A 22334-nucleotide genomic window follows, 5' to 3' on the forward strand; every position below is an offset into this window, starting at 1 on the left:
TTTGAAATAAAATTTTGACTTAAGTACTCAAAAAAATAAGATGTTTGAACAGGTGTCTTGTTTACAAATTAAAATACAGAAACGAACAATGAAATACAACTTAAAGAATAAGAATTGAAAGAAATATTTTGTAAGTACTAGGGTACAGCCAATTGGCAGTGACGACGTAACAAATCACATCATGTTTTGACGCTTGATACTGGCAGAAAGTATAGTTTTGATATTGAAATAATCTAAATAATAAGTTTATGATTTGTGAAGAGCATCTATAAAAATAAGCAATAACGTTTTGTCGTCTCTTATATTCTGGAATAAATTTCCGATTTTTCTATTTTAGTATATTATCATCTTTTTTCTGCAAAGCCCTTCTCTTCACATTATGACAGTTTCATGTATTTTAAATTTTCAATGAATAATTAAACATTTCGTAAAATATTTAAAGATTTTTGCTGAAACATAATCTATGCATTCAAGAATAGTTTTTCATTACCATAATAAACTTTTGTTTATCTAAGATATTCGAGAAAATGTGTTTCTCACTTTCTAAGCAAGTCTTTTTTCAATTATAATTGATATTATTTAATATGCTTAAAATATAATCTTTAATTCATTTTGTAACATTTTTTTATTTTCTCATTCATACCCAATTTTACAATTCATATTTATATTATGTAATGATTACAACTTGTATTTGTATTAGTTTTCATAATAAACTCAGCAAATTGAAATTATTAATTACAACCCCATTAATATTTTATACATTTTATAAAAGATTCTATATTATATTTAAAAAAAACAATTCAAGGATTAAGAACTCAAAGAGAACCAAATACATGATTTGAGTGGCGGCATTACCAAGTGGTTAACGCGTCGGTCGACTAATCGAAGAAATGCTGGCAGGCCAAGAGCATGCTGTTGTGTCCATTAGCAAGAATCTTTACACTCATTACTCAGTACTGGTTGGTTTCAGGAACGGAATCGAGATTTTTTCAATAGGCTAATAGCTTCCAACACAATCGAACTAAAATAAACTTGTATTAGCTCAACTAAATACATGTATCACATACATTTGACACTGCAGTTAACTAAGTAAGAAGAGGTTTGATCTATCTCAACGTGATATATATTACAGATTTGGATTTTTCAACCTGTTTTAATCATTTTCATTGCATTAAACATAAGTTGTTTTTTATGAGACTGCACACAAGTTACAGTTTTTGTCCAAATAAAGGTAATGCAATATAATTCTGAAATGATATCTTTCAAATTAAATATCATGAGTGTCAGAATGCATCTCTACAAAATCTATTGATTAAAACAGAGAAGGCCATAAATGTTAGTATCATAAGAGTATACACATTTCATTGACTCTCTAGACTGAATGTGATAATATTGTTTGCCTATCTCTCTAGAATAAAGCCAGGAAGGATTGTGTGCATTTCACATAAACAAAAATAATAAAGAAAATAAACATAAGGGAATAGTGATTAGTGGATAATCTTTTGTTATATTTTTTTCTATTAATAGCAGTGACAAAAGTTTACAGAATATTTATTTGCAGTAGCATATCTATATCTGTATTCACCGGCTTTTTAATGGTCTAACGGAATAACGGAAACATTATTATTCATATTAACGTACTAGGTTAATGTATTAGAGTCGCTCCCTAGAAAAAATAATATATATTATTTCGAAACGGCCCCTCCATTATCGATCATTCAGTCAAGTGATGTTTTAGCAAATATTTTTCCAAATTAAGGTCTTCCCTCCATCTTCCCCAACCACTCCACCTTTGGTATGAAGTGAAAAGTTAACTATATTGTTTCAATTTGTCACAAATGTTTTGCATTATAGTTATTTATATGAATGTATGCCGTTATATATTACCGGTTTTGTGGGGAACCTTCATTATTCGAAAATGTGTATTTGATATGCATATTTTACTTTCGTCATTTAAAATAAAATGATTTTTTCACAATAATGTGTTTAGTATTATATTTACCCTCTTACATATAAAATTCAAGTTGGAAATGGTTTTTTGGTACTGGGATGGAAAATTCAAATGTTTTGATAAAATCTCTGTTTTAAATAAGAATTTCAACTGATATGGTTTTATTTTTCTCACAGCGTGTATCAGTAGCCAATGTGTCTGTATTTATAACAAAGGCCAGCGTTTTATAGGCGGTGAAAATATTTTTGTATTCTAAATAGATAAATTGGATTCAATTTGAATTGAATTAAATTCCTTCAAGTTATCTTTTTATAGTACAAAGACAGGGTTAAATGTTTATTCAATTATAAAGCAACCAGGGAAATTGAGCCTTTTGTACACATTGTTAAAAACTCCTTAGATTGCTTAAACAGATAACGAATTGGCAAAAGAAAAGTAAGCATTTATTCATACACACCTCATTTATCATCCGTAACTAATAGCGATAATTATCTAAATGCTAGGGTGAATGTTGATTAGCATGGCTGTATAGGATTCGAAAAGAAAGCTTAATATCGCGAATAATGTAGAGTATTTTCATACAGAATTACGGTTGAAAAAAATGGTATATAAACTCAGGTACTAGTAAATAAAACAATTTATTTGAAAATTCACGTAGTTAATATGGCTTGATGTAACAAAAGATGATGAAAGATTAATTTTGTTTCAATGTTTTTATTTATTTATTTATTTATTTATTTATTTAAATCTAAAACTCAAATGATATATACGAGTATTAATGTGTATATGTAACAAGTTTTATTGAAAGCAATAAATACATATCAGGAATCAATGTATAATAATTATTATAAAGTTTTTTACCATCCATTTAGTAAAATTTCAGAACAAAGAATAATAAAATTAGTAAAATTAGTAAAATTAAATAAACAGTACAAAAGACGAAGTACGTTTATGATTAGGACACAATTCATTGAGGAATTCGCATAATAAAATTGACATTCAATCACGAAAATCGAAGATCACTGTTTCTAAGTGTAACATTTTGACAAAGATATAACGGGCTTTACTTTTCGATCGTATCAGTATAAAACGTAGATTAAACATTAAAATAGTTTGAACAACTGATGTTTGCCATCTAACAACATAGAAACTCCTATTTTTACTCGATTTATAAACGTGCTATCCATTGATAAATGTTGCTTGGGGTTTGCAACATGTTCTTCTCCTTGATGACGAGTGTTGTTAACATACATCAAAGGGACGATAATTATACCTCCATCTAAAAACAAACCTTCAGACTGTTTTAATCTTTAAACAATTGAACAAAATGTTGACTGAAAACTATTATTTGCTATCTTTAAAATCAAGCACAGATCATTTCGGTTTACATGAATTGTCTTTATTACCACTGCATATGGTAAAAACATTCCCTTACAAGGCGTTATTCGTAATTCATTTTGAAATTATAAAATAATGTCCATGTTACTAACAAATTAATTGTCATATTTGAGAATCAATTTTCTTTGAACCAGTAATAAAAGCATCTTGCTTTGTTTTTCTCTCCTTTTTGATTTATTTTTTTTAATTCGTTTTTTCTTTTTTTCATTTTGGCATGCATGTATTTAATTCTTGTAAAACCTTCTTTTCCTTTTAAAGCCGTACTCGCATCAGTCATTACAAGGAAAGCTTTAGTTGCCATATGGATTATAGAGTCTCGTTGAGAAGCAAAATAAAATCTAGGATGTATAAATACTAATTTCTTATAGGCAATAAATAATAATTTAGACAATAAACCCGAAAAATAATAATTGAATTATTTTGTTTAATATATAAAATTGTGTTTTTACAATTCACAATTTGCTATAATGCATTCTATAAAAACTATTATCTAAAGATATATGCTCTTACCACTAATAACATTATCTCTAGACCAGGCTAAATTACCGGTTTCAATCCCCAGTCAATCATAACCATGGTGTAATTTAACAATAAACGCCATTCACATAACATAATTATCATTTTATGTTATCAATGATAAGTATCGGACGTTTTATTTTGAAATTCTGGAAACAAAGTGATCCCTCGGAGTTTGCAGCTTTAGTACTAAGCTATTTCAGCTTATGGGAATTGTGAATGACCTTTTCAACAACGACACGTAAATGGCGTGTATAAAAATAGATTGCTACATATGTGTACTAGGTTATACAATTTACAAGAAACGTATTTGCGATGACATGTGTGCTGTGTAGCGTTGAAAAAAAAGTGTACAAATAACCTCACACAAAGTAGTATTACAACACAGACGTAAAGTAAAAACCTTGTGTATCGTGCGCACCAATGTAAAACATGTTCTGAACCGATTATTATCATTATAAACAAGAGCCGGTTGAACCGTGTGTTGCTCCCCGACTAGGTTTTGGACACTGAAAAGTATATCGTTTGTAGTTTCAGAGTTATGTCCCAGACAAAGTTCACATTTTGATAATTCCAAACTCAGGCAAGGCAGAGTAACTGTTCTTTGCACTGAACTTCTACACAATGAGATCTATTTACCGACTTGCGCGCGACACGTTGTCTCAATATTGATCATTTCTGTGAAATAGTTGTAAAATCCGACTTCAAATAACGAAGATATGGGCCGGACACGATTTTGCTGCAAGGTCATGCTATGACCTTGACCTTCAAGGTAGCGACCCAAATGTTGCGTGCGATACGTCGTCTCAATATGATGATCATTTCTGTGAAATAGTTGTAAAATCAGACTTCAAATAACGAAGTTATGGGCCGAACACAAATCTGAACAAACACTGCAGTTAAATGTATGCAATGCCAAACTTTTGAAATTTTGTTGTTTCTTTTCTGCGTCTGTAGAAATGTATTCAGTATTAATACAGGTTTTTCACAATGCGTTAAAACATACATTTATCAAATAAGTTGTGTCTATAAAAATCATTTGACCTTTCATTCGCCTGATATTCTAACAGATATTCCTGATTCTTTGACATTTCTCTCACATTATAATTGCTAAACCTCTCAAACCGGATCATGATTATAGAAATATTCTGCCATAAATGACAACATCAAACTCGCAATGACACTTTTTTCTGTCTATTTCAAGATTGTCACAATTATGCCACAATACAAAAAATTAAAAAAGCAGGTTATTGCGTTGATTCGTTAAGTTAATTATAAAATGCCGAGGACATATATTATTTACATTTTTATTAGTTATAAAATTACAGTTTTTATAGATTCGTGTTTCAAAGTTTTATGCTGATATCGGGGGTCTCCTAGGCCAAGTGGTTACGGTCGCCGCCTTCAAAGAACTTTACAACTGTGAGTTCGCACCCAGTGCATATAAGAAAGGTATCCGGCTAACTTGCGGAAAGTCAGTTTTCTGCTGAGGTGCCCGCTTGTGCCTTAATGCATGAAGGTACACCTGAGATATTCCTACATCGTAAAAGTAATCAATTAACTCCATCGTAAAACTGGAAAATCACGTTGTCATTTAAAGGGGATTTAAATCCAACAAAACAAACAGACGAACAAGCTGATATCAATATGCAAAAATGATGATTGCTGGCATGCAGGCGTTTCTGATGGAAAACAATATGTATCCTTAGGGAAAAGAAACAACACCAACACAGATGTGCCGTACACCGATCAATGTACACTGCGTTGAACAGTTCTAAACAGAAAATCAATTAGCAAAACCCCGCAAATCAAATACAAGCCTATTTTAAGCTCGTTTGTCTTTTTTGCCTCCTTATTTATACGGGTATTTTGTTTAAAAACCTCAGATATAGAAGATTTGACAATTCATTGCTAATAAAATTTTGATTTTAATACCGATTTAGAAACATCGTTCCTCTTTTTGGTGTTAAAATACTTTTACATTTATAATGTGACGCATTTCAAAAGAAACAGATTTATTTTTAACATTTCATTGATATTGTTTTTACCAAACATTTTGCGTCTATTATAAACCATTTTTAGTTGAACCACATTTTTGTAAATCATTTATTTGAAGGTTTCAAACTAAAATTAGTGTTTGTAGTTAAGCGGAAGATGGACCAAAAGTAGATTATAAAAAACGTATTGGAACTATGCAATGTATGTTTTCACATTGCCGACATAAGGCCAATCGTTCCGAAAAGAAGGAATGAATAAAGAAACAATATGATAAAGTTAAAACGTCATGCCCTAACATTATACGCATTTATAACACTTAAAAACAAAACCGTGAAGTCAAATTAATGTTATACATAGACAAAAAGCGTAAAATAAACAACAACACGTCTCTTGTCCAAAAGAGATATCTGTAAATATATAAGGCAACAATAAGAAATACTCGATTTGATTCAAGTCATCCGGGTGGTTAATAACTTGTTCCGCCTCATATATAAATAATGTAACCTCATTTTGGTGTTTTGATATTATTTCTGTGACATATCATAATAGATTAATTAACTTTAAAATGCGTAAATTACCTAGTATACAAGTGCAAATGCAATTGAGAAGCTCCGCGCAAAAAAAATGCGCTCATTACAGATACCTTACAAAATGCACTGTCAATGTATCAATGGGAGAGGAACCAGATATCAAATTTAAAAAAACAATATGCTTTTACTGATGCCTGGTAAGGAAAGTAATTTTTATACAAACAAGACTTACAAGACTTGTAAATGTAATGTGACATGACAGTAGTGCAACATGGTTCTGTTTGTGTCACTACAATAATTTTTTTTAGATCAGATAAAGAATATCAAAGCATGAACATATAAATTTGTTCACCTATAATGCTACTCATTTTCTACAAATATCAATACATGTAACTAATCATGGTTAGAAATATAAAAATCTATATGTAAATAAGCCAAACCAAAAACTTTTATCGACTTTATTTTTCAAAATGTTCATTACATGTTTCGCGGCAAATGGTATTTCATGTTATATAACAAGAAAGGCATTGACGCAAAACATCGAAGGGCGTACAAGCAAGAAATGCAGCAAGTGACGATGAACTAGTAGTCATCTGATGACCAGATGTTACTATAAACTTTTCAATGGCTAATTGGATTTTACCAGAATTGTACATGTATATCATGGATGAATGGGAGGACATCATGAATTTTGGTAGGCTAGTCAGAGATAAGAATATTTATCATACAAAACAGTAGTCAAAATGGACAAGGTCTGGTTTTTTATTGTTATAATTGTTACAAATATACAAACAGTAGATAAAAATAGTAACAAAAGGGACTAATATTACAGGCATTTTTTCATATCAAAAAAGGAAAATGGTTTCTTTTGATACCTGGGACTTAAGTTACAGTAGCTATATTTTAAGTCCCAGATAAATACTGAAAGTAGACCACACACTGGATTGAAAAATTTGGGATGAATTTTAAAAAGACAAAATTCAGCATTTTTGTTATACTCGTTAACAAAAATAAAGGTACATTAAAAATCATGACTAAATTTGCATGACATGTTGATATAGTGAAACATTATTTATCAATGGAAGACTGTTACCTGAATTTAGACAGGTATGATGAAATTCACTAACACTTGATATTGGTTATAAATAAAGAGCTATTGTTAATTGATTTATTGGGAGATCTACTTTTTTGTTGAATTGCTTAAAATCCTCTTCTGCTGATCCACCTCCTATCATTTAACCCATAAAACCTCATGTTAAAACTGCAGATAAAAAGTTTCTGTTGTTAAAATGTCACAGTATTCGGCAAATCAACATTCCACTCAAACCAGCGTAAAACTAATTGCCTTCCAACAAAATAGAATCAACTAATTACAGCAAAATTTGGGAAGTCGGTGTCGATTTAAATATTTACGGTTAAACAAAAATTTAAAAGTGCAGGGCCGTTCAGAAGAAATTTACATTGTATTAATTTATCGGAAAGAACGTACGGAAAAGCCAATTTCAAAATAATAATACTATGATAACAATTCGTAAAAATGGCTACTTAAATTTTTTCGATAAATTTATTGAGAGTGCAATTTATGGTTGAATATGTTTGCACTTCATTTCCTGCAAAACTCTCCAGTCCGTTATTTATTACCAAAGCGCGACACAAATGACCGTTAAAATATTTCTATGAATAGATTTTCGCAATGTTAAAGTCATATCTATTTATAGCTTTCAAATTCATGTACAGCAATAAATACATACATAACCCATTGTGTACTACAAAATAATTAGAAATTTCCTACAGAAAATACAAATGTAAAAATAAATTACCTAATTTAAGTTTATAGTTTGTCTTTTATACTGTTTTCAAACGGTTAAATTTGTTCCTGTTCTCATTCATTAATATGATGTGCTGCAAATCACCGAAGGGGAAACAAATATATGACTTTATATCGGAACGAATTCTTGCTTCCGAATTTATTTTTAGCTGTAAATCGAAGGGATAAATTGAGAAAAAAACGGGTCCATGGACAAAAGAAAAAAAATAGTAAACACAAATAGCTTCGCGTATGTGGGCGCGGAGCAATAGTATTGTTCTCCTGTTTGTTAATAACATTTTAAAACAACACTGTTAAAATAAAATGACTCAATCTCAGCAAGCCAAAGATATGTTTTAATAATTTATGTATTGTTCTCTTAATTCACAACATCAAAAATAGTTGTCTAAAGTACGGACTGGTATCCGACGTTCTTTTCCATCTAGTTACGCTGGTAAGTCGCCATATGTATTAAACCAAAAGAAAACAAGCCACTTCAAACAACTTAAATCATATATACCATACACCATTTCTGTCACAGTTTATTTAAATGCTAGAACAGATGTAACACTAGAAATTGTTAGTCTGAGTATCATAACTGACTTATACAAACCTTAAATACCCGATATACTGTATAACAACGTTAAATATTCCCCGTTGTTATCATAATGAAATTTTAGAAGACATTTGAAAAACAACTATTTTGATTAAAAGGGTGTAAAATGACGATATAATTTTCAAAGTGATGGTACTGATGCTGATAATTATGCCTTTAAGGATAATAAAAATGATATAACTGATGATGATGATGATGGTGATGGAAATACTGATGATAAGAAGAAAGCAGAGACTGTGGTGGTGATTATGATGATGATGATGAAATCACACTGATGATAAAGAAAAGGGAGACGATGATGATGATAATGATTATCAAAATAATAAAAAATAATAATAACGATGATGATGATGTAATAATGATGATAATACCAACAATATGCGTTACGATATAGTTCGGTCAACAGAATGATTTAAGACGTGAAAATCTTCAATATTCTGTACAAATTCTTGATCGGACATACTGACACGTTCTATAAAATTTCCGTCTTTAATGTAATTTATATTTCCCACGGGAAAACGTGCAGTATATTTCCATCTTTCATCAACGAAACTTATTTTCTGGTTATCATATTCTATGAATGCGTATTGATTGATGTTGTAGTTTATTTTATGAGAACATGTCGAGCTTAGATTATTTAAACAAAATTATCTGTCAATCACTATCCTATCCAAGAATTTGAAAAGAAAAAATCCTTTAACTAAAAGGGTTTGCAGGTTTGTTTTGAGTAACAATAATAGATAAGTAATCTAAAAAATATTTGGTATTTTTTTTGGAATTATTTTCGGTTTAATACTGGACTATCGTTTTGAGAAAATAGTAATTTCGACTTTTTTTCCATATTTACATAGCACGAAAGTGAATATAAAATTCATTAAAATAAAGAAAACTAAACTCAATAGACTTACAAGTATTGTTCGCTTGTGATTTGCATTGTTGGTGACTATTGACAAAAATGAAATTTCGACTAATAACGAATGCACGTGTTTTGACTATTGACGAATTTTTGTTTTGTCTTTTGACAAATGCGCGTGTTTTTATTATTTACATATAAACCTGCTTTGATAAATGCCAGGCACATTTACTATGATCAGTTACTTATACATGACTTTTGACATTTTACAAATAGATGTAACGTGAAAATTACAAACTTTTCCATAGAATGGAAAATTTGATACCAAGTTCAAAAAAGGAAAATTCATTTGCAAAAATGCAAGATTATTTACTGTATTTGTTTTGGCAAAATCATAACGGGCCTTACATTTCGATCGTGTCGGTATAAAACGCAGATAATACGTTAAGATAATTTGTGCAACCGATGCTTCAATGATATCCATGATTGATAAGTGTTGCTTGCGGGATTTTACAGCATGTTTTTTCTCCTTGATGATCAGTGTCATAAACAAACATCAAAGGGACGATGATTGTATCTCCATCTAAAACAAAACATTCAAACTGTATAAATCTTAAGAAATTGAACAAAATGTAGACTGAAAAACATAATTTGTTATCTTTAAAATCAAACAGTGATTATTTTGGTTTACATGTATAATCTTTATAATAACCACTGCATATGGAAAAGATATTCCATTATGAGGCATCATTCGTAATTATATTTGTAATTTAGAAATACCAACTAATGTTTTCTAAAAATTAATAACCATACTTGAGGATCAATTTCTTTTGTACTAGTAATATAAATGTTTTGCACAAAACGTTGTGCTTTCATACATTTCGTTTAACAACCAATCTTTCGCAACGGACGGACAATAGCATCTTCAAGGGATAAAAGGGACATTTCTATTCTTCCGCCACTAATAATGCTTTAGCCACCATAATGCATAAAAAGTCTTATTGTGAACCTCAAAATAGAAGTGAAAAGTTTATGTATTAGTTTTACCCCTTTTGCCTTTACCAAAATTACAATTTAGGCGTTTAACTTGGATAGTATACAAGGTATATCTTGATGATAAAATGACACACTTCACTACGTGTATACCGGCAGAAGGCAGCTATAAATGCATTCTAAAATACTATAAACTAAAGATAGATCAGTAATTACATTAATTCAAGAACAGACCAGACTGGCTAAATTACCGGTTCCAATCCCCAGTCAATCATAACCATGGTGTAATTCAACAATAAACGCCATTCACATAACGTAATTATTATTTTATGATATCACTGAAAAGTATTGGACCTTTCAGTTTGAGAGTAGTACTATTCCAGCTATAGTAATAAACTGGTTCAACTTGTGGGAATTGTGAATTTCCTTTTCTACAGCGTTATATAAAAGTCATTCTCTGCAAATAGAATGTTACATACGTGTACTAGACTACTAGTGGACTGCAATTTACCAAAAACGATTTTGCGTGTACATATGTGTCGGGTTACATTTAAACACAATTGAACAGATAATTTCACACATAGAGAGGTTTCCAGCAAAAGCAAAACAAAATATTGAATTCAGTTTTATACTATAGTCTCACAAAATCAAATATCTTAATTTTAAAACAAAATAGATCGACAATAGCTATATATAATATTAAAGTTATTAATAACAATTTTCGAATGAAATTTTGACTTAAGTAATCAAAAAAATAAGATGTATGAACAAGTGTCTTGTTTACAAATTGAAATACAGAAACGAACAATTAAAGACAACTTTAAGAATAAGAATTGAAATCTAAATCTTGTAAGTACTAGGGTACAACCAATTGGCAGTGACGACGTACCAAATCACTTCATGCTGTGACGCTTGACACTGGCAGCAAACATAGTTTTGAGATAGAAAAAATCTAAATTATAAGTTTATGCTTTGTTTAGAACATGTATAAAATAAGCAATTAACGTTTAGTCGTCCCTTATATTCTGGAATAAATTTGCAATTTTTCTATTTCAGTATATTTTCATCTTTTTCTGCAATTCCTTTCCCTTCACATTATGACAGTTTCATGTATCTTAATTGTTCAATGATTAAATAAACATTTCGTAAGTTATTTAAAGATTTTTGCATGAACATGATCAATGCATTCAAGAATAGTTTACTTTAAACACAGTTCACTACCATTATAAACTTTTGTTTATCTTAGATTTTCGAGAAAATGTGTTTCTCTTTTTCTTAGCAAGTCTTTCTTCAGTTACAATTGATATTATTTAATATGCTTTAAATATAATCTTTAATTCATTTTGGAACATTTTTTTCTCATTCATACCCAGTTTTACAATTCATATTTATATTATGTTATGATTACAACTTGTATTTGTATTAGTTTTCATAATAAACTCAGCAAATTGAAATTATTAATTACAACCCCATTAATATGTTATAACGTTTTATTAAATATTTTCTATAACATTAAAAAAAATCAAACTTTTAGAACGCAAAGAGAACCAAATACATGATTCGAGTAGCGGCTTGGCCGAGAGGCTAATGCGCCGGTCTAGTAATCCAGAAATTGCTTGCAGCCTGCACAAACGTCGTCAAGGGCCATGAGCAAAACAATGTACACTCATTTTTTATAGAAATGGTTGGTTTTAGGAACGGTTTCGAGATTTTTTTAATAGGCTAATAGCTTCCAACACAATCGAACTAAAATATTTTTGTATAAGCTTAACTTAATGCATGTATTACATAAATTTGAACACTGCATTTAATTAAGTAAGAAGAGGTTTGATATATCTCAAAACGTGATATATATTACAGATTTGGATTTTTGAACCTGTTTTAATCATTTTCATTGCATTAAACATAAGTTGTTTTTTATGAGACTGCACACAAGTTACAGTTTTTGTCCAAATAAAGGTAATGCAATATAATTCTGAAATGATATTTTTTAAATTAAATACCATGAGTGTCAGAATGCATATCTACAAAATATATTGATTAAAACAGAGAAGGCCATAAATGTTAGCACGATAGGAGTACACAAATTTCCTTGACTCTCTAGACTGAATGTGATAATACTGTTTGCCTATCTCTCTAGAATAAAGCCAGGAAGGATTGTGTGTTTTTCACATAACCAAAAATAATAAAGAAAAAACACAGGGGGATAGTAATAAGTCGATAATCTTTTGTTATATTTTTTTTTTTACAATTAATAGTAGTGACAAAAATTAACAGAATACTTATTTGCAGTAGCATATCTATATTTGTATTCACCGTTTTTTAATGGTCTAACGGAATTACGGAAACATTTTTATTTATATTAAGGTACTAGGTAAATGTATTTGAGTCGATTCCTAAAAAAAATAAGTTATTATTTCGAGACGTCCCCTCCATTATCGATCATTCAGTCAAGGGATGTTTTAGCAAATATTTTTCCACATTAAGGTCTTCCCTCCATCTTCCCCAACCTCTCCACCATTGGTATGAAGTGAATAGTTAACTATATTGTTTCAACTTGTCACACATGTTTTGCATGATAGTTATTCATATGTATGTATGCCGTTTTATGTTATCGCTTTGATGTTACCCACCATTGTGTGGAACCTTCATTATTTGAAAATGTTTATTTAGCTATGCATATTTTACTTTCGTCATTTAAAATAAAATGATTTTTTCACAATAATGTGTTAAGTATTATATTTACCCTCTTACATATAAAATTCACATTGGAAATGTTTTTTTTTTGGTACTGGGAGGAAAGATTCAAATGTTTTATGATAAAGTCTCTGTTTTAGATAAGAATTGTTGTTTTATTTTACTCACAGCGTATATTAGTAGCCAATGTATTTTTAACAAAGGCCAGCGCTTTATAGGCTATGAAAATATTTTTGTATTCTGAATAGATCAATTGGATTGAATTTGAATTGACTTGAACTCCTTCAATTAATCTTTTTATAGTACAAAGATAGGGTTAAATGTTAATTCAATTATAAAGCAACCAGGGAAATTGAGCCTTTCGTACATATTGTTAAAAAATTCTTAGATTGCTTAAACAGATAACGAATTTGGCAAAAGAAAAGTAAAAGTAAGCATGTATTCATACATACCTCATTTATCATCCGTAACTAATAGCGATAATTATCTAATGCTAGTGTTGGTTAGCATGGCTGTATAGGATTCGAAAAGAAAGCTTAATATCGCGAATAATGTAGAGTATTTTCATTCAGAATTACGTTTGAAAAAAAATGGGTATCTAAACTATCAGGTACTAGTAAATAAAACAATTTATTTGAAAATGCACGTAGTAAATATGGCTTGATGTAACAAAAGATGATGAAAGATTAAGTTAGAAAATATGATTTTGTTTGAAGGTTTTTGTTTTTATTTATTTATTTATTTATTTATTTATTAAATCTAAAATGTAAATGATATACGAGTATTTATGTGTATATACATGTCAGGAATCAATGTATATTTTTCATTTTTTACCATCTATTTAGTACAAAATCAGAATATAGAATAGTAAAATTAGTAAAATAAATAAAATTACAGTACAAAAGATGAAGTACGTTTATGATTAGGACACAAAATTCATTGAGGAATTCGCATAATACAACTGCTATCATTCTAGATGTATGAACGTAGCATTTCAGTAAAAGAACGTTCTGGGACGTATGGATCAATACAAATGATCTGGTTTCAATTATTTCATCCATTATTTATCATGCATTTGTACTCTGAATTCTCGAGGGTGTTTAAACATCATTGGCATTCAATAAAAACAGTATCTCAGTATTGTATCGACATTGTAAGAAGATAACAAACTTGTCGTGCTTTTGAAGAATTGCATTCAATTACTGTATTTTGTGCGCGGAATGTTTTGCTTTTCAGTAAGTGGTAAGCTAACAAATGTAAAACGGGAAGAACAGTAATTTAAAAGAAGAATAAATACAAAGCAATTTTATTGAACACACTCTAAAAGAAAGCAATATAGCATCTTGATTAATTACCAAATAAACATAAATAGACCCCCCCCCCCCCCAAAAAAAAAGGATAAATGAATAAACATAATTGTGTTAATATCTTTACGCCTTTAATTTTTGATATTGCATAGAGTAATGAATAATTAATGTTTCTAAAATTCATGTATCTACAAAAAGGACATGACAATATTTATCACATTAAAAAATATAGAAGATGAGCACTGTGCACGTTAAGTAAAGTGATATGCTAGTTAAAGAGTTAAAGAATGACTGGTTTGGGTTTACAGTGATTTATCACTATATTAATACCAACGTCGACTTCCCTTAATTCTCTCACAAGAAATAGGTTACATAGACAAAGGTTACATAGGTTGTTTTCATCTCGTCAGAAAAATAGGTATATTAATTACTTTTGCAGTTAGCAATTTGACTCATCAAAATAGGTTTTATTTTGTTTACGTATTTGGCAGCTGTTCAAATAAATACGTTAGCAGACATCTGCTCAACGCCCATTATATTTACATATTTATCCCGCTTATATATAGCTTTTTTTAGCAGTCAAAAGTTTTTTTTTTGTTTTTTCTTTTTTTGTTTGTTCGTTTTTTTTTGTTTTTTTTTTAATTTTTCATTACATGGTCCTAAATATTAAAATTTAACAAGAATTTTCATTAGTATTAGTCAAACTAACAAAACATTCATGTTTCACTTGAAATTCAATCTTATAACATCAGGTTTTCCCTTTATATTTTGCAACCATTAACACCAGTCATACTTTACTCCTCAGCTGTCATTATAAACAAATTGAATTATTATATTGTAATCATGTTAGGTTATTTTATGAATGGAGCTTCTGTGTTGCTATGGCTTATTACTATTTATAGAAACATGAATGTTAATGTATTTAAGTGAACATTTTGAGCTTTGAACAGTAATACTGTAAATGTTATGACATTAAGTCTTACCGTATAACACCAATTAGATCAGCTAGACATAAAATAAGTATAATAAGTCACACCCTTCACAATATTCCCGGCATCAAGTGCATTATTATACGATATATGGTCAATGCTTGCACGCCATATGACGTTATACATAACGTCAATAAATCAAATGACGTCAGGAAACTTACTTCTACGCTTTATGTAGTTCAATATCGTTTTATCTATTCTTTTTTATTAGCATGTTAGAATGGAAATTGATATTAATTTTTATTGCATGATTATATAATAATGCACGGTTTACCGTACCAATGCTTTGAAATTGATCACTCCGTGATATAATTCCTACGCATTTGAACTCGAACTGTGCATTATTCTACAATAATGCACTTCAAATTCATATTTATTTCCTAACTGAATTTTGCATAAGCTGTTTTTTTTTAAAGATTTGAAAGTCTTTTAACCTAGTCTGAGCCTTATATCACTTTTAAGGAAATTTTTAACATAAGAACCGATGAGAAATGGTCGCATGGCTAAATTCGGTTACCGCCAGCAACGCTAAATATCCGTTTTGTCAGGAATATGTTTGATACGTGAACTTGCACTTTCCAGTACCGTCCATGAACAGGCTCAATCAAACCGAGCCTGCAACATTTTCATTTTGCCGTGCTGGGCTTTCTTTAGGGATTCTATATTTATCTATTTTACTATTACCACACGATAAGCACTGATTGTTAAAACAGTGTTAATGTTTGAATTTGAAAAGAAATAGATATCACATCTTGTGTTAGTAACAAACACTCAAAAAAATATAAAAATTCTATCAGTTTTTGCATTTGAGGAAAAGTAAAAAATCATACTCAAATGTAATACAATTTCTTTCAATTTAGCGGGAAAAAAACTTTTGTCTATCGAAGAAAGTCGTCAATTTTTTTTCTTCAAATTTTTCATTCGTTTAAGTAGGGTTTTGAACATTAGGAGTTTGGAAAGAGCCCTCTTTGATTAATTTTAGATATTTACATAAATTCTGCAGATAAAACTTTCAGTAGTAAATGAAATTCATACAAAAGATCGGTCTGAAAAATGTTTCAGATAAAGCTTTCGTAAAATGGACAAGATAAATATTATTACAATACTTCAACGTAAGGTATGTATGAGAAACAAATGCTACTGAATTAGTTTAATTCCAAACATGAATATATACTTTAATATCATTCAGATTACTATTATAAAATGTATAATAAACTGTATAGGAATAGTTTCGGACAATAGATGAGTATTTGGTATAATAGATCAATAAAGCGGCGGCACTCAGTGTTCCTTTGAGAACAACTCTATGATATTTACAAATGAAATACCATACAGCCTGTTCTGTTGGAGCTAGTATTTTTCCTTCTCACTGTGATGTGCTACCAGGAATATTAGGAATTGGATAAAAAGCAAAAACAATTTTTTTCTGAAGGTAAGATGACACATCTTAATTAATTGATTTAAATGATAAAATAAAATTAAGCAAAACAGATTTACACTTTTTATAATCAAAGACTGGTATTCTTGAATAAGTTTAAATATCTATAAATAGAGGCACAATAGCATGGAACTTAAGAAAACGTATAGACTTTTTAACATTTTTGTGTATAATTGTAAATGAATTACACTAATTGAACAACAATATTATAGTTTATATAATTATTCGCTCGTTTCCTTTTTTTAAATTAAAGATTATAAATGTTGTGTTTTATTTTATTTCAAAATATACTGAAATTTAAAATGATTTACAAATTATTACAATTTTAATCTCACTGTACGAACTTATGTCACGTTATATTATCATGTACAATACTAAACTTAGATTAAAAGGCAAAACATTAAATAAGTTTTAAAACAACAACAAAGAATAGAAAAGAAACGTAAGAAAAGAATGCAAATTTATAAAAATGTACGTTTTGTTAAAGATATAAAGAGCCTGCTTATTTAATATTTATATCCAATACCAATAGTTTGATGCATAAATAACGTTGTCTTATCTTTCAAAATAAAGTAACATTTGAACGGAAAATTGGAGAAGGTAATTGTATCAGTTAATGTATTTTGCTAAATATAAATTAATATAATTGTAAACATTTTTATTAGATATAAGTCGCTCAAGCATTACATCTTTTAGACATATCGCTGTTTTCAATAATGACTTGATAAAAAAATATAAATTTAAAGACACATTGTTTAGGCAAATAAGTTTTAATATGACAAAATATCATTCAATATAAGCAAGTATGTCAGCATTTTCAAGTAACACACTATCTGTTACGCTGCAATATGTTTTATATTAGTTGTGTATTCGAACGCATACTCATAAATGTCAGGTAGCATTTTCTATATTTTATAATGCATGCAACGAACGCATAGCAAAACTAATATATTTATCTGTTTGTAATCATAATCCTGACAGTTACATTATTTACGTCGTTCTATATCATTTGGCAAAATGTAAAGCAAATGTATGCATATTTAAGGAGGCTCATTCCGTTTGTTGAAACACATTGAAATGTAAATGAGATAAAATTTGAAATTACTTGTTTTCGAAAAAATTAGTTTTTATATCATAATAAACGGTTGTTTTGTCGTATGTTAATCATTCTTTAACATACGAACATGTGTATATACTAGGATTTGCTATTGTTATTTGCTAAGTTACATGCAATGGGAATAACCGCTTTTCTTTATAATGCTATGTATCTTTTAATATAACTGTAACAAATCATATTTTTCAAATTAGTTTGCTTTACTTTCTGTTGTTTTATCAGTTGATATTGACGACATATTTTCTAGTGCAACAATGGTCAACAAAACTTTCAAATTCGATTAAATATAGAAGAGAATGTAATTATATACACTGAAGTAACATTATCTATTATCGGAGCTTTAAAATAAACAAGATTTGATTACGATTATTTATAATATGCGGTGCATGTAGCATTTACTGTAATTTTAAGTAATTACATTTTAACAAACTTTGCCTGTAATTTTTTGAAGCATTTGAAACAGTTGCCGTGTATTCGGACATTTTCTGAATAAGCCGTCATTTGGAATACATTCGGTGCAACTTTAACTGAAACAGTTTCACCGTTATAAATCTATCGTAAAACTTAAATTTTCTCTTTAAAACAAAGTTTAAATGATAATTCAATATCTTGAAATAATGTAATATATGAATTTGTATATAAACATTACGATACAAATGATTTTGTATCAGATCATTGCAAATTGTACATTATCTCCATCTAGTAATATAAATTATTTGTACACAAAGTGTAAGTCTACAAAGCTTTGTTCCCTCAATATCACGATTGTAATTGTGGCCATTGCCATAATACTGACTTCTTTAAAATTTAGGTATTGACACATGATACACAATTTCATTTAAAATAAATGGATGAAAGTTGACATTTATAGAACGTTAATTGCAAGAATATGTATAAATGTTTTCTTTTTATTTACAGAGAATGTGGTAAGATGAAATCAGTCATGCAATACATTGTTGCTTGGCTCTTTATTCTACCATGCATATTATTAGATAAAGGTGCGTTGTCAATTGCATGTGAGGGACTTCAGTCATGTGACTGCAGGAGGGAACGTGATTGGCTTCAAGACGGTTCTGACAGCTATGGCGTTATTGAATGTGAAGGAGATATGGATATGACGTCATTTAACTTCAGTTGGTATAGTAAGAAAACTGACCTTCAGGAAATTATTTTTACAAATACTAGCATTCGTAGCATTGGCAAAAACGTATTCAATGGAATGAAGCAGATCAAGACACTTAAAATTCAAAACCAAACCATAAAAATACACGCCGATGCATTTGCTCCTCTAGGAGACAACCTGGAGCACGTTTCATTGATAAATATTAACATCAGCCGTGACTGGAAACTGGATTATCTTAAACATCTAGAAAATCTTGAGACGCTTTATCTAGACAAAAACGGACAATATCCTGAACACTTTCCGAAACATGTATTTAGAAATATAAGTTTGACATCTCTTAAACATTTATCTTTGCGATATTGTAAAATAGCAATTATGACCAGGGAAGGTTTAGAAGGACTGCCTAATTTGGAAGTTTTAGATTTGTCTCATAACTATCTTCCGACTGTCCCAGACGCCATTATACAGCTGAGAAAACTGCGAAAGCTTAATTTGTCTTTCAACAAAAGGTTGATCTATGTTCATGATTATGCCTTTAAACCATTGAAATATCTTGAGGAAATTGACATTAGTAATACTGACCTCAGCACTATATCGGAATTTGCTTTCTATGGTTTGGAAAATAGCTTGACCAATTTACATTTGCATCATGCTCTATTACAAGATGGTCATTTTCATTCGATGAAGGAGCTTAAGCGGTTGAAATTTATTGATATTTCTTACAATAGAATTGTAGAAATACATAACACGTCATTTGAGGGGTTTGTTGCACTTGACGAGTTAGATATAAGTGGACAGTCTGATATAAAAGATGGTGTTCCGTACAAACTGGGATTCATCGATTCCGTTTTTAAAGGAGTCGAGAGGAAGCTGAAAATCCTTCATATAAGAGACCTTGGGATGGATTCATCCCTTCCACTTGGTGCTTTGAAGTCGCTTCAACGCTTAGAAACCTTAGACGCATCAATGAATAAATTTACCGAAATATATGAGGAGTTCTTTTATGGTATTAAAGCAAAAAATATATATCTAACAGACATGGAAATTAGCAGCATTTCAAATTTTGCTTTTGAAAATTTGCGACCAGGTGTTAGCATATATTTTGATAGAAACAATGTTACAAATATCTCTTTTGTATTAGACACTCCAATTTGTCTTTTCAAGAAACTTTCGTTAACAGGAAATCCAATCACGTGTGAATGTGATGTTATAGAAATTGCAGCAACAAATCGTGTTTCTGACATTGTTGGTACTTGCGCTGACAATTTTTACAGGGGAGAAAATATCAAAACTATACATGAGATGGATATAGCAAAAGTCAACTGTGATACGAAAGGATATAAGAAAATTACCCATTGCTCATATATTAACAGTGCAGCTTGTACCTTAATTAATTTATATCTGTGTGTGACATATACCATGTTTTCTATGTTTTATCTTTTTCTTTGATTTTCATTTGTATTGCTATTTTGCTAGATCATGTTTATTACATAATTCATTCTTTATTAAATTTAGTAAAACATCAAATTCTTCTAGTAAATTCATTAGCGATATGTGTGCGGTTTTCTTCAAACGGATCCATCCCAGTTTGCAATAAACATCAGAATTACATTTAGATTAAAATCATAAAGCCGACTGAAACAATATCCAGAAGGTTATGATAGTCATCTTTTTCGCATACGAGATAAAAGTTTGATCCGTTTGTTTTCTAATTTTGAAGGTTTGTTATGAATAATATCTCAATTAAAAGACGGGGTCACTTAAACATTTTTCAATTGTTATTTTCTGCTCTGGCTGGTAAACATTTTGTTAACTAGCCTAGTGTTATCATGAGTGTGTACCCACAACATGTTATCATTTTCCAATAATGTTTTGCGGAGCACCATGTTAGAACTTACTAATAAATGATGAAACAGAAGTAACTCATGCGTGAAATTAAACGTGATTTTATTTGGTACAGTTATGAGTTTTCTATAATTGTGCAAATATAACGCAATTTATTAAAGTTATATAAAAAAGAAACACGAACAAGGTATGTAATAGTATCACGATATAAGAACAATGAATATGCTGTTAAATGTTTTTTTTCTTCCATTACCAAACAGGTAATTCACAAAAATACATAATAGTAAAATGTATACATCTTAATCCAAAGAACAAATTTCAGAGATTATCACGGCTTCTTGGAGCTGATTTCCCCATCAGAAAGATCAAGTAAATCAAAGAATGGCTCGAAGTGATGATTTGTTCTGTCACTCAAACTAGATACAAATGTTCGGATGGTATTAGATGTCTGATTAAAACATGATTTATTGCCAAATCAACAGAATAAGCAAACAAAACCAATGCGAAATATTATTACATCGCAATATAATAATAGGCGTAAACAGTTTAAGAGGATGCCAAATCAAATTGGCTTGCAGATTTATGGTATCATATTTTCAATTAATGTGTCAAAAACACCAGAATACTAAATATATATTTGTTATAGTACTAACACCTTTATACTTATTTGTCATTTGTTAAAAATGTGAATCCCAACTAAACTTATGCACTTACTTACTTTATCATTTATTTTTAAGCATTCAGGCTCAATGATAAAACATAGACTTCACAAAGTCGGACGTAAAACAACGCGTCAATTACAGAATTATAAATATATCCCATTTATAGTATTCAGAAAGAATAAGCAGTAGAACAATCAAATATCAAAGCAATCATGCAGCAGAGGACTTTCATATCGTATAAAATATCAATAGCACTGTATAATTAGTAGAGACTGCCGTTTTAATCCCAGCAATATAAGAATAATTTCCATCATCGTACTTTTGTCTATTCAGAGGACTTTATATCGTCTAGTTGATTCATAATTGTCATACATTTGCTAAAATGCATTCAAATCTTTTGATTAATTACAAGAAACAAAATTAAAAGAAAAGAAAAAAAGTTCGAAATATTTTTATTTTTATTGGTATTTAAGTTCACAGTTTTATCTTTTCCGTTC

General features: G+C 29.6%; 1 protein-coding gene across 1 annotated transcript; it reads left to right on the top strand.

Moving 5' to 3' along the window:
• Positions 1-16814: 16814 nt before the first annotated feature.
• LOC132727369 (chaoptin-like) lies at positions 16815-21289 on the top strand. Its single transcript, XM_060712809.1, has 2 exons — positions 16815-17087; positions 19126-21289. The coding sequence occupies exon 2, from the start codon at positions 19139-19141 to the stop codon at positions 20777-20779; it is 1641 nt and encodes a 546-aa protein (XP_060568792.1). The 5' UTR covers positions 16815-17087; positions 19126-19138; the 3' UTR covers positions 20780-21289.
• The last annotated feature ends 1045 nt before the right edge of the window (positions 21290-22334 follow it).

The sequence above is a fragment of the Ruditapes philippinarum genome, unplaced genomic scaffold (genome assembly GCF_026571515.1).
Source record: "Ruditapes philippinarum isolate M1 unplaced genomic scaffold, ASM2657151v2 ctg2436_1_1_1_1, whole genome shotgun sequence".
Lineage (NCBI taxonomy): Eukaryota > Metazoa > Mollusca > Bivalvia > Venerida > Veneridae > Ruditapes > Ruditapes philippinarum.